The 14578-nt window shown below is 37.0% G+C and overlaps 1 protein-coding gene across 50 annotated transcripts in view; it reads right to left on the bottom strand.

Moving 5' to 3' along the window:
- Positions 1-6001: 6001 nt before the first annotated feature.
- Positions 6002-14578, bottom strand: part of LOC120419138 (sodium channel protein para) — a 230423-nt gene continuing 221846 nt past the window's right edge. For all 50 annotated transcript variants that reach the window (XM_052707397.1, XM_052707398.1, XM_052707396.1 and 47 more), the window contains 3 exons: positions 14066-14188; positions 13110-13304; positions 6002-6067 (listed from right to left, as the gene is read on the bottom strand). In XM_052707397.1, coding sequence (XP_052563357.1) covers positions 6017-6067; positions 13110-13304; positions 14066-14188 — 369 coding nt within the window. In that variant the 3' untranslated portion in view covers positions 6002-6016. The remainder of the gene's footprint in view (positions 6068-13109; positions 13305-14065; positions 14189-14578) is intronic.

The raw sequence follows: 14578 nt of genomic DNA, 5'->3' as shown, positions 1-14578 counted from the left end.
TGCAAAATAGACGGACGAATGAGTGGCGTCTGTTGCGGCGCGGCGGTTTTTTGCAAAGACATTCGGCGTATGACGATTAAGGTGACGTTTGTTTTGCTCTCTCCCTCTCTTTCTTTTTTTTTTTGGGACGTTGCGTGGCTTCAAGCGAGGTTCTCTCTTGTTTTCTTTTGTGAATACTGCTCCGTTTCTGTTCGATTTATCCAACCCGGGCCTGGCAAGAAACAATTTCATATCGACGATGCATAAAAATGTTTGGTTGTGTGTGTGTGTGTTTCCCTCTTTGTTGTTTTTGCTCTCTCTCTCTCTTTCTACTACTTCTATCGCTCGCTCTCTCGTTCTTTCTCGTTTTCGCTGTGTTTGTGTGTTTGTTTCTCTCTCTTTCACTAATCTGCCTTTTGTTTTTATTTTTTCGTTTTTTGTTTTCTAACTAGTCGCTCTTTATAGTTAAATCTTTGGTATGGTTCTGTGTGTTTTTTTCTTTAATAATTATTCTTCTCCTCGTTCCTTTTTCCCTTTTTCTCTCACTTGCCTTTAAGCATTGTACAAGAGGAATTAAATTTGCTCGACTACTGCATTTTTTTGCACGCTCTGATGATTTAAAAAATAACCAAAGATGCGATTTGCTATTCTTTTAGCTGCAAATGTTTTTCTTTAACGCACGCTACTCTGCATAACTAAGTTTTGTGGAAAGTAATTTACAGTTGATTTGCTGCGCTAGCGAATTCTGGCTGGCTGTCACTGTCACTAATTGTGGATGCTCAAATTGATAAAAAATATACCAATTAAAATAGAGTTTATTTTATATCTTTCCGTTTGCTCCATCCTCCATAGATAAACTTTTTTTTTGTAAAAAAAATATTTCATATTTTCTTCTCGTTAAGTTGTTTTGTTTTCCTCACTATTACTCGAGTGACTGTGTATGTGAAAGTGTGTTTGTGTGTCTGGTGTGAGTGTGTTTGCGTGCGTTTTTTTAATTTCTCTCTCTTTTCAAACATGTTTCGTTTGCTCCTGCTCTGCGTTTTTTGTCTCTTTTAACGTTAAATTATTGTTTACCTTTTCTTTTGTTTTTATATTTTACAATATGTATATAGCTAAAAATGTAAGAGTGATTTCTTTTTGGGTTGCTTTTTGTTGTTCGCATTTTTGTCTTTTTTTCTCATTTTAACAAAGAAGCGGGTTTTTTTTTGTTTGCGTGTGTCTGTGTGTCTGCTGTGTGAGAGAGTAGTTGGCGAGCGGAGCGCAACGCGCGCGCTCGCGTGAACCCTCTCGCTCTCTCGCTCTGTTGCCGAGAGAAAGTGAGCGTTCGCGTCACTCACCGAGCGGGTGTGTTTGTGTGAAACGATGAAGCGACATTCGCGTGAGAGAGTAACGGTAGCGGACGGTGAGTGTTGAATGTGTGTGTACGAGAGAGACTGCAACACTTTCGCTGTCATTCTTTGTTGCTTCTCTCTCTCGGGAGAGTGCTCAGGCGTGTGCGCTCTCGCGAGCGCTCATGGAGGGAAGCTGAAACGCGCACGGAAAACAGGAATTTGGGTTTCGATTTTAAAGGTTTTGAAGAAAATGCACGTAACGATAGGAAAGAAAATGTTTTGTGTGTGTTTGTGTTTTTTTTTCTCGGTGTATGCGTTAGTGTACTTGTTTAAAAAAAATAGATCGCGCTTATTTGCTTTTTTGTTTTTTCCTCTTTTGATTTACCGAACATCATTTCGTGGGATAATGTTCAAAAAATTTGTTACTTAGCTTACTTACAATTAGTTGTTATTTTCATTATTAAATTTATTATGTTATTCATTAATGATAATATTTGAAAAGCTTGACTAGTGTTGTTTTTTTTATTAATTATTAAAGGCTCGCCCCAACCCCTCGCGTTTGATTTACAAATTAGTATGTATTATATAATAATTACAGTACTTTCTTTTATTGCACGCAGAAACATATTATTAATGATTTTGGTTTAGCTTTTTGTTGTTGTCGCTTTTTTGTTTATAAATCCTTTTTTGTTTGTTGTTGTTGTTTGTTTTTATTTTACAGTAGTTGAACAAAACCTGTGCGATTTTTATTTTCTTTTTCTTATCAATAATATAAAAAGCCTTAATATTACCGCAGCAATGCCGTTTTTTCCTCTTTGAAGGTTTGATTTTTTTGTGTTTTTTTTTATACATTTTCTTGCTTTGTAGAAAAATAAAAAATAAAAATGCACATGATGACTTGTATGTTCTTTGCTTTAGCCAATATAATATATTTACTTCTTTATTAATCTCACTTTATTCACATGTGTGGTTTGTGTTTTTTGTTCTTCTTCGCGTTTTAGCTTTAGCTCTTGTTTTCGCTATCTCGCCCTTTAATCTTCTTCTTTTCAAACTCAACCGGTAGCTTCTTCGCTTTTTTAAACTGGATTGTTCTTCTTCCCTTTTCCGGAGTGTGATTTCTTTAGTTTTTTTTTCATTTTAATTTTGATGAGTAGATTTCTTTGGTTTCTTTTCTCCTGTAATTGTTGCATTATTTTGTTTCCTCTCTTCTTCGCTCGCTTCTTCTTCAGAACGAACAAACGCAATGTGTCGATGTGTGTCCAACTGGAAAAGACGGTTTGAAAACGGAATAAAGTCGGTCGAGAAATGGTTTTTTTTTCTGAAATTCTGTGTAGGTGTCCGATCTGCTCCCGTCGCTCGGTTGGTAACTCTTGGTTCGGTATGTTTGGTTTGTCTGATCTGTTCTTCTTGTTTTATTTCCACTTGATTCAACTGTCCAACTGCACTGTTTTAATCGTCGTAACCCCTTTCACTTTTCGTAATGTCTATTGATATTGATTGGTTTCCTTTGTTTTTATTTAGATTTGCTATTTTACATATCACACATGTTTTGTCAATTTATTCACTTGTTTTATTTTTTAACTGTTTATGTTTCCACCTTTCTTTCTGTCACTATTGTTCTTGCGCTCCTCACTGTTTGTTTTCGCTAACTTTGGTTCGCTTTGTTTATGTTATTGTTCGTTCACTTTCACTACCATAATCTGGGTTTGTTTCGCTTTAAGAGTCACTATTTTGGATTGTTTTCACTGGCGCTTCGCGCAGCAATGTTCGATCGTTTGTTTTGTTTTGTTTTGGTAAGGTCCCAGCACCATTTGTGTTTGTGTTAGTGTATTTCTAATCGTCAACATTTTTTGGGAGGTTTCAAAGAGTGTCACGAAAAGGTATGAGAGGGGGAATTCAAACCTAAACAAAAAAGAAGATTCGTGTTGAATGGATCGCGTTTCCTCTTTCTAGTGACGTCCAGTTGTTGTTGTTGTTCTTATTGTTGTTGTTCCGGTCATTTCTCCAGTTGAGCTTCTCTCTTCTCTTCTTACGGTTCGTTTTGCGCGCGGTTGTTCTTCGCGTCAGCTTGCTTTGCTTGAGATTCGTTTTTGTTAATGCTTTAGCGTGTTGTTGCCTCAGGACTCTTGATCTTTTCTTCATCTTTGTTCTTTGTTTCGTTTTTACAAGTGTGTTGCTGTTTTGTTCACTGGATTTTGTTTGTTTTCCCTATGCGATTAAAGTTTTGTTTTAAATAATTAAATTTATTATATGGCAGTCGGCTTTCCCTTTCATTATTGAATATTTTTAATTTTTTTGTCGGTTTTGTTTTTTAAGTATTTTTCTTAATCTTTAAAATATTATTTCTGTCGTGCTTCTGAATCTGAATCAGAGAGAGGGGGGCGAGGCCTGGCTCAGACATCCGCCGATCGTGAAGTTATACTTGGCGATCGTGAGTGTATCACGACACGGTGACCGTTTTTAGTTACAAATCCATCACTTTCTACTAGGACGGCCGTTTGACGACCTTGAGGATCATTATTGCCATCGGGCGATTCTTTGGGTGACGGCGGCCCTAGGTTAGCCTGGGAGCCTCCGCCGGCGATGCTGCCGCCACCGCCGCTGACCGCGCCGGGACTCCCGATCCCGGGCTCGTTATCACAGGCATCGGCGTCGGTGTCATCTCCGGCACCTTCGCCACCACCTCCTCCTCCACCACCTCCACCGCCGCCGCCGCCACCAACACCGCCTCGTTCCTTAAAGTTCCGGTACGCGTGCTGTATCAACCGCGCGCAGTACTCCTCCCGTTGGCGCCACAACGTCGACGAAACCGGCTCGTAACCGACCTCGTCCGGCCGCTGCTGGACCTCACCCATCTCGGCACTGTCCTCGATCGGGTTGCCCTTCCGCGCGAAGAAGTCCTTCGTCAGCGCGTCCAGAATGTCCACGCAGAACATCATGTCGCCGCGACAGATCGGAATGTCCATCGAGATGATCTTGTACTTGTTCGGTTTGTGAATCTGCAGCGGCGGTTCCAGCACGTCCAAAAAGTCCGACAGCTGGTCGTACCGGATGTACTGCGTACCGTCCGGATCGAACTGCTGCCAGATCTCGTAGTACATGTCGTAGTCGTCGTCCGTCAGACCCTCCTGCACGTCCTCCGTGGCCTGCGAGTAATTCTCGAGAATGACAGCGATGTACATGTTGATAACGATCAGGAAACTGATGACCAGATATGCCAGCAGGTACGTGATGCCGATCGTCGCCGACCCGCAGTTCCCGGGGTAACCCTTGTCGTTATCCGGCGGCAGGCAGTCCTCCTCGTTGATGATACCATCCAGCACACCGTCCCACCCAGCAGACGTTGACATCTACAAACCCAAAAAAAAAATTACAACTCCACACCATAACCAACAATCAGCATCTCATACCTGAAACAGCAGGATCATGCTCTGGCCGAACGTCTTGAAGTTGTACACGTCGTCCAGCCCGCTCTTGTCCTTCACGTGCATGAAGAACGACATCCCAAAGATGGCGAAGATGAACATCACCAGGAACAGCAGCAGACAGATGTTGAACAGCGCCGGCAGCGACATGGCCAGCGCAAACAGCAACGTCCGGATGCCCTTGGCGCCCTTGACGAGACGCAGCACCCGACCGACCTTGGCCACGCGCACCACACGGAGCAGCGTCGGCGAGACGAAGTACTTTTCGATCAGGTCGCTCAGCACCAGGCCTGGAAGTGGTGGGGGGGAGATTGGAATTATCATTATGTTTAACCAGGGTGGCCACCAGTTTTTGATCTTGGAATTCTTGATTTTCCTCAGAAATGTTTTTTTAATTCTGATCTGAGTTTCAAAATACTATTAACAGTCTGGACCCGATGCCTGATTTTTCTGTTACATTCTTAATGGAATTCCATATAAACTGTAACGGGAATTGCAGGCACCGGGTCCTGACTATTAAATGCATACGCTTAATAGGTATTTTGTTCAATATTTTCAATTCAAAAATTGCAAAAAAACAAAGTCATCTATCAGCAATTCCTCACGAAAACAGCATGATTCGAAAAAAGTTCTCCGATGGGGCTCAACATTTTTGTGAGGGATATATTAAATTAGACCCGTATTTTTTTTTTGTTTGGCCATTAGGGTGACAAACGCCGAGTAAGGGTGGTCCGAAAAATGGCAATTTTCGTCATATCTCCCGCCAGGTGATATCGCCGCCAGGTGATAAGTTGGCTTGTCAAATATATAAAAGTAAGAAGTTTCAAAAATCTAGGAAAAATCGTATGAAACTTTAAAATGCTGACTCAAAATGTTTGCGAAGAAACGTTAAACCGGTCCGGTGCATGACAAAGGCCGATTTTAAAAAAGTAGATAAAATATCGGCAGTTTTTGATTTTTGTTTTTTTTTTAAACTCAATTTTGAAAAACGGGTCTTGACAGTATTCACCCCCAAATTTCAGCCAATTTGGTTCATCCTATCTCAAGTTATCGTGGCACGCGTAAGAGCAATTCCATGTCAAATAGGGAATCGGTTGTACCCGACCTTCTCCGATTTCAATGAAACTTTGTAGACATATTATCTTAGGCATATATAAGCCATTTTTGTGTATATGGAGCCAGTTACACTCGATAATGACATTTGAGAAGGGCGTAAGTGTTTTAAATATTTTTGTATTTCGTAATTTAAATATTGCTTTATCTTGAAGCCGTTGCATCGTATCAAAAAGTGGTCAAAGACAAACTTGTAGGAAATTTGACGGGCTTTCCGATAAAAATACATTGAAAGAAAAAAACACGCCACTTTTATGAGATTTTTTGATTTTTAAGTTTAAAAGTCAAATTTGAAGGTGAGCCCACGATTTTTTTTCGCTCAATTTTTTGGGAAAATAGCCTAAGATGTTACAAAGAGACTCACGAAAAATGCAGGATGGAGCAACTCACCTAAAAAATATAAAAATCATTTACTGAAACTGTTTTTTTGAAAAGAGCTCTAAACGTCAAAATTTTTAAAAACTGAATACGGGAATCGATTTTCCAGACAATTTTACATAAAATTCCCTATATTGATCATTGTCCTAAGTCCAATCCTTGTGAAGTTACAGCGGTTTAAAAAATAAAAATGTTGAAAAAATAGGTTTTTTGATGGTTTTTGGCAATTTATCAATGGCAGACTTGATTTTTCAGTCTCGAAAATATTTTTACCTGAAAGCTCGTCCAATTTCCCATAAGTTTGTCTTTGACCACATTTCAATTGGATGTATGTGGTTACAGATATAAGCTAATTTATTATGCAACGGCTTCGAGATAAAGCAATATTTAAATTACGAAATACAAAAATATTTAAAACCCTTACGCCCTTCTCAAATGTCATTATCGAGAGTAACTGGCTCCATATACAAAAAAATGGCTTATATATGCCTAGGATAACATGTCTACAAAGTTTCATTGAAATCGGAAAGGGTCGAGAAAAAAGTACCTAAAAAAATCCTGTTTTGGGCTGGAATTGCTCGTAAATCAAGTAGGTGTTTCGAGAAAAAAAAAAAAACGTTACTTAATCCACCTTTAGGTGGTTGGTGCCTTCCTCACATTCATAAAGTCAATACATTCAGTAAAAATAGCAACATTCCCTTAACATGTTTAACAAATCAACTTTATTACTAATTTCTTTTGATAGGGTTCGCAGACCTTCAATTTTTCTGGCTCATCGGCAAGGTCTGATAAAAAAAACCTATCCAACGATAGTTCGCATTTCATTTGAAAGGTCTTTTGATTATCTAACTAACGACAGGTCGCATGATCGACCCGGACATCATTTTTACTAAAATATCTGAGATCCGGCCTCCAAAAAGTTTATAAATAACACTTAAGTGCTAATAACTTTTGATAGGGTTTTCAGATCCATGATGTTTTAGGTTCATTTGAAAGGTCTTTCGATTATCTAACTAACGATGGGTCGCATGATGGACCCGGACATCATTTTCATTGAAATATCTGAGATCCGGCCTCCAAAAAGTGTATAAATAACACTTAAGTGCTAATAACTTTTGATAGGGTTGTCAGATCTTCAATGTTTTGGGCTCATTGGAAAGGTCTTTTGAATACCTTTCTGAAAATGTATAACATGATAGGGTTTCTTGCGAAAACCACCCTTTTTCAATCTTCCGGACATACGCCAAAATCGTTTTTTTAGCATAACTTTTGAAGTACTTAACTAAACTTGCTGATTTTAAATAGAGACCTATGGGACCCCAAGACGGATCGAATGAGACTTATACGGTCAAAATCCGTTCATTCAGTCCGGAGATAATCGAGTGACAATTTTTTTGTCCACCCACCTACACACATCCACACAGACATTTGCTCAGAACATGATTCTGAGTCGATAGGTATACGTGAAGGTGGGTCTACAAGGTCGAATTAAGAAGTTCATTTTCCGAGTGATTTTATAGCCTTTCCTCAGTAAGGTGAGGAAGGCAAAACGCTCACAAAGTTTGACAGTTCACTTTGCGCATGGCAAAATTTTGAACATAAATCGTCTGTTACTCAGTTTAATCATGAAATAACTTCATGAAACATTTAAGAGTGTTTGAAAATGGATTTATTAAATTTTCTGTAACACGAAATTTTGTGATATTCTTCATGTATGTAGCCCCTTAATCAAACTAGTGGTAATTTTGAAATTCTGCGTGGAATTGTCCTGTTTTGACATTGAAATTTGGATCAATAGTGCTTGTCCCTCGGCCTACCAAGCACAATTGAAAATCAAAAGCTTCAGTAAATATTGCTTATTGCGAGATAAAATCACGTTTCTCCTTCGCTGTGAGTGACAGGAGATTATTGCCGCCTAACTACCGCAGTGTGAATATCAGCATGTTGAACTGAAATTCTGCGTTGATTTGGCTGTCAACTTGGTTTGTTTTGAATATTTTTCAAAAAGTCAGCTGAAAACTCAAGGCAACCTTTGACAACAGCCAAAAATTTGTTCTGCGGTTGTCATGCGGCTGTCATGCGACCATTATCTTGCGGTCATATCACCGCGCGTGAACTCTAATTATTAACGCCCGCAGTAATACTTTAGACATGATAAAAAATTAACGTCCCATTAAATAAAAATGTTTTTTAAAGGGGTTACATACATGTAAATCGTCAAAAATGTCCAAAGTTGGTATGAGCACAAAAAAAAATGGTAATATTCATCAGGAAATGGTGACAGATTTTGTGTCCAAAAAAATGATTAATTTTACCTCAGAAAATGATGAATTTTCATCAGTTTTTGATGAATATTCATCAGGTTCACATTGCTACACATTTTTTATGTAATTTTACTCAAAAAAAGAGGTAATATTCAACCTACCAAATTTTCAACATTCCAAAATTCAACTTTTTTTTTCTGTGTAGTAAAACATTTTGAAAAACATATTTTTTAGCTCTCTGATTTTTGAGAATATTTTGAAAAATAATAAACATTTTTAATTAAATCAGGCCGTTGCAAATATTTTTTTTTATTTATGTCCCTCGACTCTAGCCAAAGTACAAACTGTCAGCGTGCTGATCAAAAATAAGCTGATAATTAATATCAACAGCATAGGCCTCATTTTAGGACCAATTTTTTTTTGAGGTCAATTAAACTTTAATTTTCATTTGCAATCTTTCAAAATTGCATTGCAAAAAAAAATGGTGTTGCACCATCACACTCTATGGATCAAAAGATGTCTTTTTAGTCCCCTATAACATATAAAAAAAATTCGAAAATAATATGTATTTTTAGAATTAAACTTTAAGTAAAAAAAAGAAAAATAAAAAAACCTTTTTTTCCGTGTACCCTTTTTTCGGAAAAGTCATATGCATAACCTACAACTTGGCCGAAGACACCAAATCGATCAGAAAATCCCTTTTCAGAAGCCCCCAAAATTGTACGGAGCCTCTTATGGAATAAATAATGATGCATCATAACTTCTTTTGACATGGGAACAAAGTTTCATCCAATTTAAAAAAATAAAATTCAAAAATCGAGTCGTTGTAGCCAAATAAAGTCTTCGAAATTTGATAAAAGCTATTTTTTGAACTTATTGAAAAACAGGGTGATTGTAAGGTGAGCAATTCTCTACAAAACCGGCCGATTTCGACCATTTTTATTTTTTGTATTTTTTTATTTGGCTCAAACTTTGTGGGGGCCTTCCCCATGACCAAAGAAGCCATTTTGCATCATTAGTTTGTCCATATAAATTTCCATACAAATTTGGCAGCTGTTCATACAAAAATGGTACGTAAATATTCGAAAATCCGTAACTTTTGAAGGAATTTTTTGATCAATTTGGTGTCTTCGGCAAAGTTGTAGGTATTGTTAAGGACTATTTAGAAAAAAATAGGTACACGGAAAAAAAAATTTCCCGATTTTTTTATTAACTTTTTTTTCACAAAAACTCAAATTCCCAAAATACGTATTTTTTGATTTTCGAGATTTTTTGATATGTTTTAGGGGACAAAAATCCGCAACTTTTGAGCTATAGAGAAACATGGTCAAAAAATCTGCCGCCGAGTTATGATTTTTTGAAAAACTGGTAATTTTTGGAAAAATATAAATTTCATACATAAAATTTTTTTGACCTCATTTTTTTATGCAAAATTGAATTTGCAATCGAAAATTACTTTACAGATTTTTTGATAAATGGCCCCGTTTTCAAGTTATAGCCACCGAAAGTTTGATTTCAGCGAAATATTTGCAGTTTTTCGATTTTTAAAAATAGTGACCATGAGTGACCATTTCTGAAAATATTTTTTTTGAAAAGTTCAGAAAATTTGCTATAAAATTGTCTAAGAGACATTGAAGATTGGACCTCTGGTTGTTGAGATACAGCGGCTTAAAGAAAAAGAAACACGAAAATTGAAGTTTTCTAAGTCTCACCCAAACAGCCCACCATTTTCTAATGACGATATCTCAGCAATTAATGGTTCAATTTTCAATGTTGATACATGAAACATTCGTGAAATTTTCCGATCTTTTCGAAAAAAATATTTTGAAAAAAATTAAATCAAGACTAACATTTTAAAAGGGCCAAACATTGAATATTATGCCCATTTAAAATGTTAGACTTGATTTAATTTTTTTCAAAATATTTTTTTCGAAGAGATCGGAAAATTTCACGAATGTTTCATGTATTAACATTGAAAATTGAACCATTAATTGCTGAGATATCGTCATTAGAAAATGGTGGGCTGTTTGGGTGAGACTTAGAAAACTTCAATTTTCGTGTTTCTTTTTCTTTAAGCCGCTGTATCTCAACAACCAGAGGTCCAATCTTCAATGTCTCTTAGACAATTTTATAGCAAATTTTCTGAACTTTTCAAAAAAAATATTTTTAGAAATGGTCACTCATGGTCACTATTTTTAAAAATCGCAAAACTGCAAATATTTCGCTGAAATCAAACTTTCGGTGGCTATATCTTGAAAACGGGGCCCTTTATCAAAAAATCTGTAAAGTAATTTTCGATTGCAAATTCAATTTTGCATAAAAAAATGAGGTCAAAAAAATTGTATGTATGAAATTTCGATTTTTTCCAAAAATCACCAGTTTTTCAAAAAATCATAACTCGGCGGCAGATTTTTTGACCATGTTTCTCTATAGCTCAAAAGTTGCGGATTTTTGTCCCCTAAAACATATCAAAAAATCTCGAAAATCAAAAAATACGTATTTTGGGAATTTGAGTTTTTGTGAAAAAAAAGTTAATAAAAAAATCGGGAAATTTTTTTTTCCGTGTACCTATTTTTTTCTAAATAGTCCTCAACAATACCTATAACTTTGCCGAAGACACCAAATTGATCAAAAAATTCCTTCAAAAGTTACAGATTTTCGAATATTTACGTACCATTTTTGTATGAACAGCTGCCAAATTTGTATGGAAATTTATATGGACAAACTAATGATGCAAAATGGCTTCTTTGGTCATAGGGAAGGCCCCCACAAAGTTTGAGCCAAATCAAAAAATACAAATAAAATCCATTTCCGGTTTTGGTAGAGAATTGCTCAGGTTATCAACTACAATTTAACTTATAGCTGGATGACGTTTGTAGGCTTTGTTGTCTTCTAAAATGTTGTGTAAAAGAAAATTTCATAAAAGTTTTTCGAAGACGTCAAACGTAGCTACTAATTATTCTGCATAAAAATACGCATATTTTTTGCAAAAATGGAATTTAAAAGACCTTTTTTTTGTGATTTTGGTGATTTCCACGTCGACACATTTTTGGGAATCTCAGACCGAAGTTTCTTGAAACCTTCGGATTATCCATATGCCATTTTAAAGAGACGTTGCCTTGTCGATGATTTTTGGTTTTACTCGGAATTGATTTGACATAATTGTCGAATTTTCTAATATGGGTAGTTACGTGAATTTGTAATTTGCCTCAATTGTTATTGCTGTGCTATGAGGATCAGTAAGATGTTGCTGCTAACACACACATTTGGGACACAGTTTAAAAATCTGACGCGATGAGCAAAATGGAAATCTACTCAAAGTCAAAGGGGAAAGTTTTTTTTTATGTTAAGGAAATAAGAAAAGAAATGAAAAAGGAGATAGAGGAGTAGAAAGTTTTGTTAGAACGAATTATGACTAACGCTATCCTTAGTGAGCTTTTATTTGAGTGAATTTTGAATAACTGGAAATCAAAAGAAAATTTGCCAAATTGTTTAAACATTCAAACTGGACAGAATTCGATAATAATTATGAACATTTTGCAGATACAGTGGACTCTCTCGTTGTCGATATTGAAATGGTCATGAGTGGAGGTTTCAAAATGTTATTAGATTTTGATATATGATTGGTATTTTTGGGTACTTGAATTTTCAGGATAGGTAATGTAATTAAATTAAAGTAAATAGATGGGTTGAATTATAGGGGTTGGTTAGGTTTTAGGTTAGTAATGAGGGTGATTTTTTGTGTAGTGTTGTGAAGAAAAAGTGATGAGAGGTTTGTTGGTTTTTTTTTGGTAGGTTGTTGGTTGTTATGGTGTTTGGGGTTTTATTGATGGGTATGAAGGAGAAATATTAATTGTTTTAGTTGGTATAAATTGGGTTTTAATAGTGTATTATTTGGAATGAAGAATTTATATAAGTTATGGTATTTTATAGTCGTAAGTTAAGTTATGGGAATAGGGAGAGTTTGGTTAGGGTGAGATAGAGTTGAGATTATTATGTATAGAGAGTAGTATGTTTAAAGTGTTGTGAATTTAAGGTAGTAATGATAAGGGAGAGGGTTAGGGGAATATGATGTGTTGGTGTAAAGAGGAAGAGATATGGGTGTTGAAGTTGTATAAATTGTTGTGTATTGGAGTTAGTGTTGGGTTGTGATGTGGAGGTTATAGTTGGATGGGGGGAGAATATGAGTTTGGTGTTTTGTGAGTTGGGGGTTAGAGGTTATGTGGAGGGGTTGGGTGGGGTGAAATATTATAGATAATGGGGGAAGAGGTTTGGAAGTATGTGAGGAGGAGAGAAATGAGGAGATTGGAGGTGTTGGTATGGGGGTGGAATGAAGTATGTATTATGAGAGTTGAGTAAAATAATTAAGAGTAGGGGGTTTGGGGGTGAATTGTTGATATACAGGTTTGGGGATAGGGTTGTTAGTTAATTTGGTGTTGTTATATTAGTTATAGTTATGGTTGTGTGGGTTGAGCAGGATGGGATGATGTTTAATTTATGGTTTATTATTAATCATAATATATATTAATAGGGTGGAGTGGGAGAAAGAGAGAGAAGGAAAAAGAACTTCCGGTCAACTTCCGAAACGCTAAACCTTCAACCGCCATCCTTTAACTTACGTCCCGCGAGTCGATCGCGTCGTTCATGATCTGGATCCATCCCTTGAACGTGGCCACCTGGAACAAACACAGGTAGGCCTTCCCCACGTGGTCAAAGTTCATCGGGGAGTTCTCCCAGGTGTAGTTCTCCGCGATGCACGCGTTCACGTCCGGGATGATCTCGTGCGACAGTGTCGTCTTGTTCGTGTCGACGCACTAATAGCAAAAAAAATATAAAGCAACATTGAGCAAGTCATGTCATGACGAGTCATGTATAATCACCGAATGCTGCTTGCTAACTGGGCTGAATGAAAATTTCAAGGGGACCACCGATGCATAATATTTTCCAGATGAAACATGAACATAACGGTTACTCAAAATACTTACTATTCATATTTCTTTTATTGTGACTTGAAATTAGATAAAAGTTTGAAACAAGCTTTTTTTTATTTATTGAACATGATTTTTGCATCCATTAACCCCTCGGCAGCGATGGAAGAATCATCATCAAAAGAAAATCTTTGAACGTTCTTCAAGAGAAAAAATCCGAAGAGAACAATCTAAAATAATCCAATAAAATCATCATCTTGATTTTCGAACATCTTTTTCACTACTACACTTGAAAGTGTAACGTCACACGTCGAAAAATGACCTGTCACTTTTTGTAGATGGGCAATGTATGTAAACAATGCGAAATACATGATTTAAAGTGGTGCTGACAGATTGACTTTCTTGGAGAAGTTCGGGAGCGATTTTCTTTTGCGTGATTTGCCTCCTCTCTCTCTTTCGCGGGTGAAGGAAGCTGCTCGCAAGCGAAAATGATTTGTTTGCCCCTCGGTCATTTAGGTTTGTTTTGATTTTTTGACGTGTGTCTGCTTTTCAACTGGGCTGTGGTCCAGTTAGCGAGCGCCCAGTTAAAAAGCAGCCCAGTTAAACAACGCTCAGTTTCCGAACAAGTACTGTGGAGGAGTACGCACCTTGAAGTACTTTCCGGCAAACAGCTGGACGCCCATGATGGCGAAAATCAACCAAAAGATCAAACACACCAATAACACGTTGAAGATGGACGGTATAGCCTGTACCAATGCATTGACGACAACCTGGAGGATGAGCGTTGAGGGTGATGGTAGGGTGAAGAAAAAATATGTTATTGGACGCAGTTGCAGCTGGAAGATGGGATGATCGTCGTAACAGTACAAACGGAAGGAAAACATATTGATGACACCTGTTTTGATTAAGAATGCGCAATACTACATCTAAGGCTGAACAAATTAGGCACGCGATGAACGGAAAAGCATGTTGAAGGGTATGTACAACAGATATTACAGAGGTGGATGAACAGAACATGTTGCAAACAGTAGTGTTACGGTTGATCTCCGGTGATTTAACACATTTGAATCAGCAAATCGATTACATTTACGATAGTCGAATCAGCAGAGTTGTACCGTTTTGTTTGACAAACCGAAATGCGACAAAAGCAAAAGCGTTTT

Source organism: Culex pipiens, chromosome 2 (assembly GCF_016801865.2).
Source record: "Culex pipiens pallens isolate TS chromosome 2, TS_CPP_V2, whole genome shotgun sequence".
NCBI classification, from domain to species: domain Eukaryota; kingdom Metazoa; phylum Arthropoda; class Insecta; order Diptera; family Culicidae; genus Culex; species Culex pipiens.
This window is presented reverse-complemented; position numbering and strand designations above follow the sequence as displayed.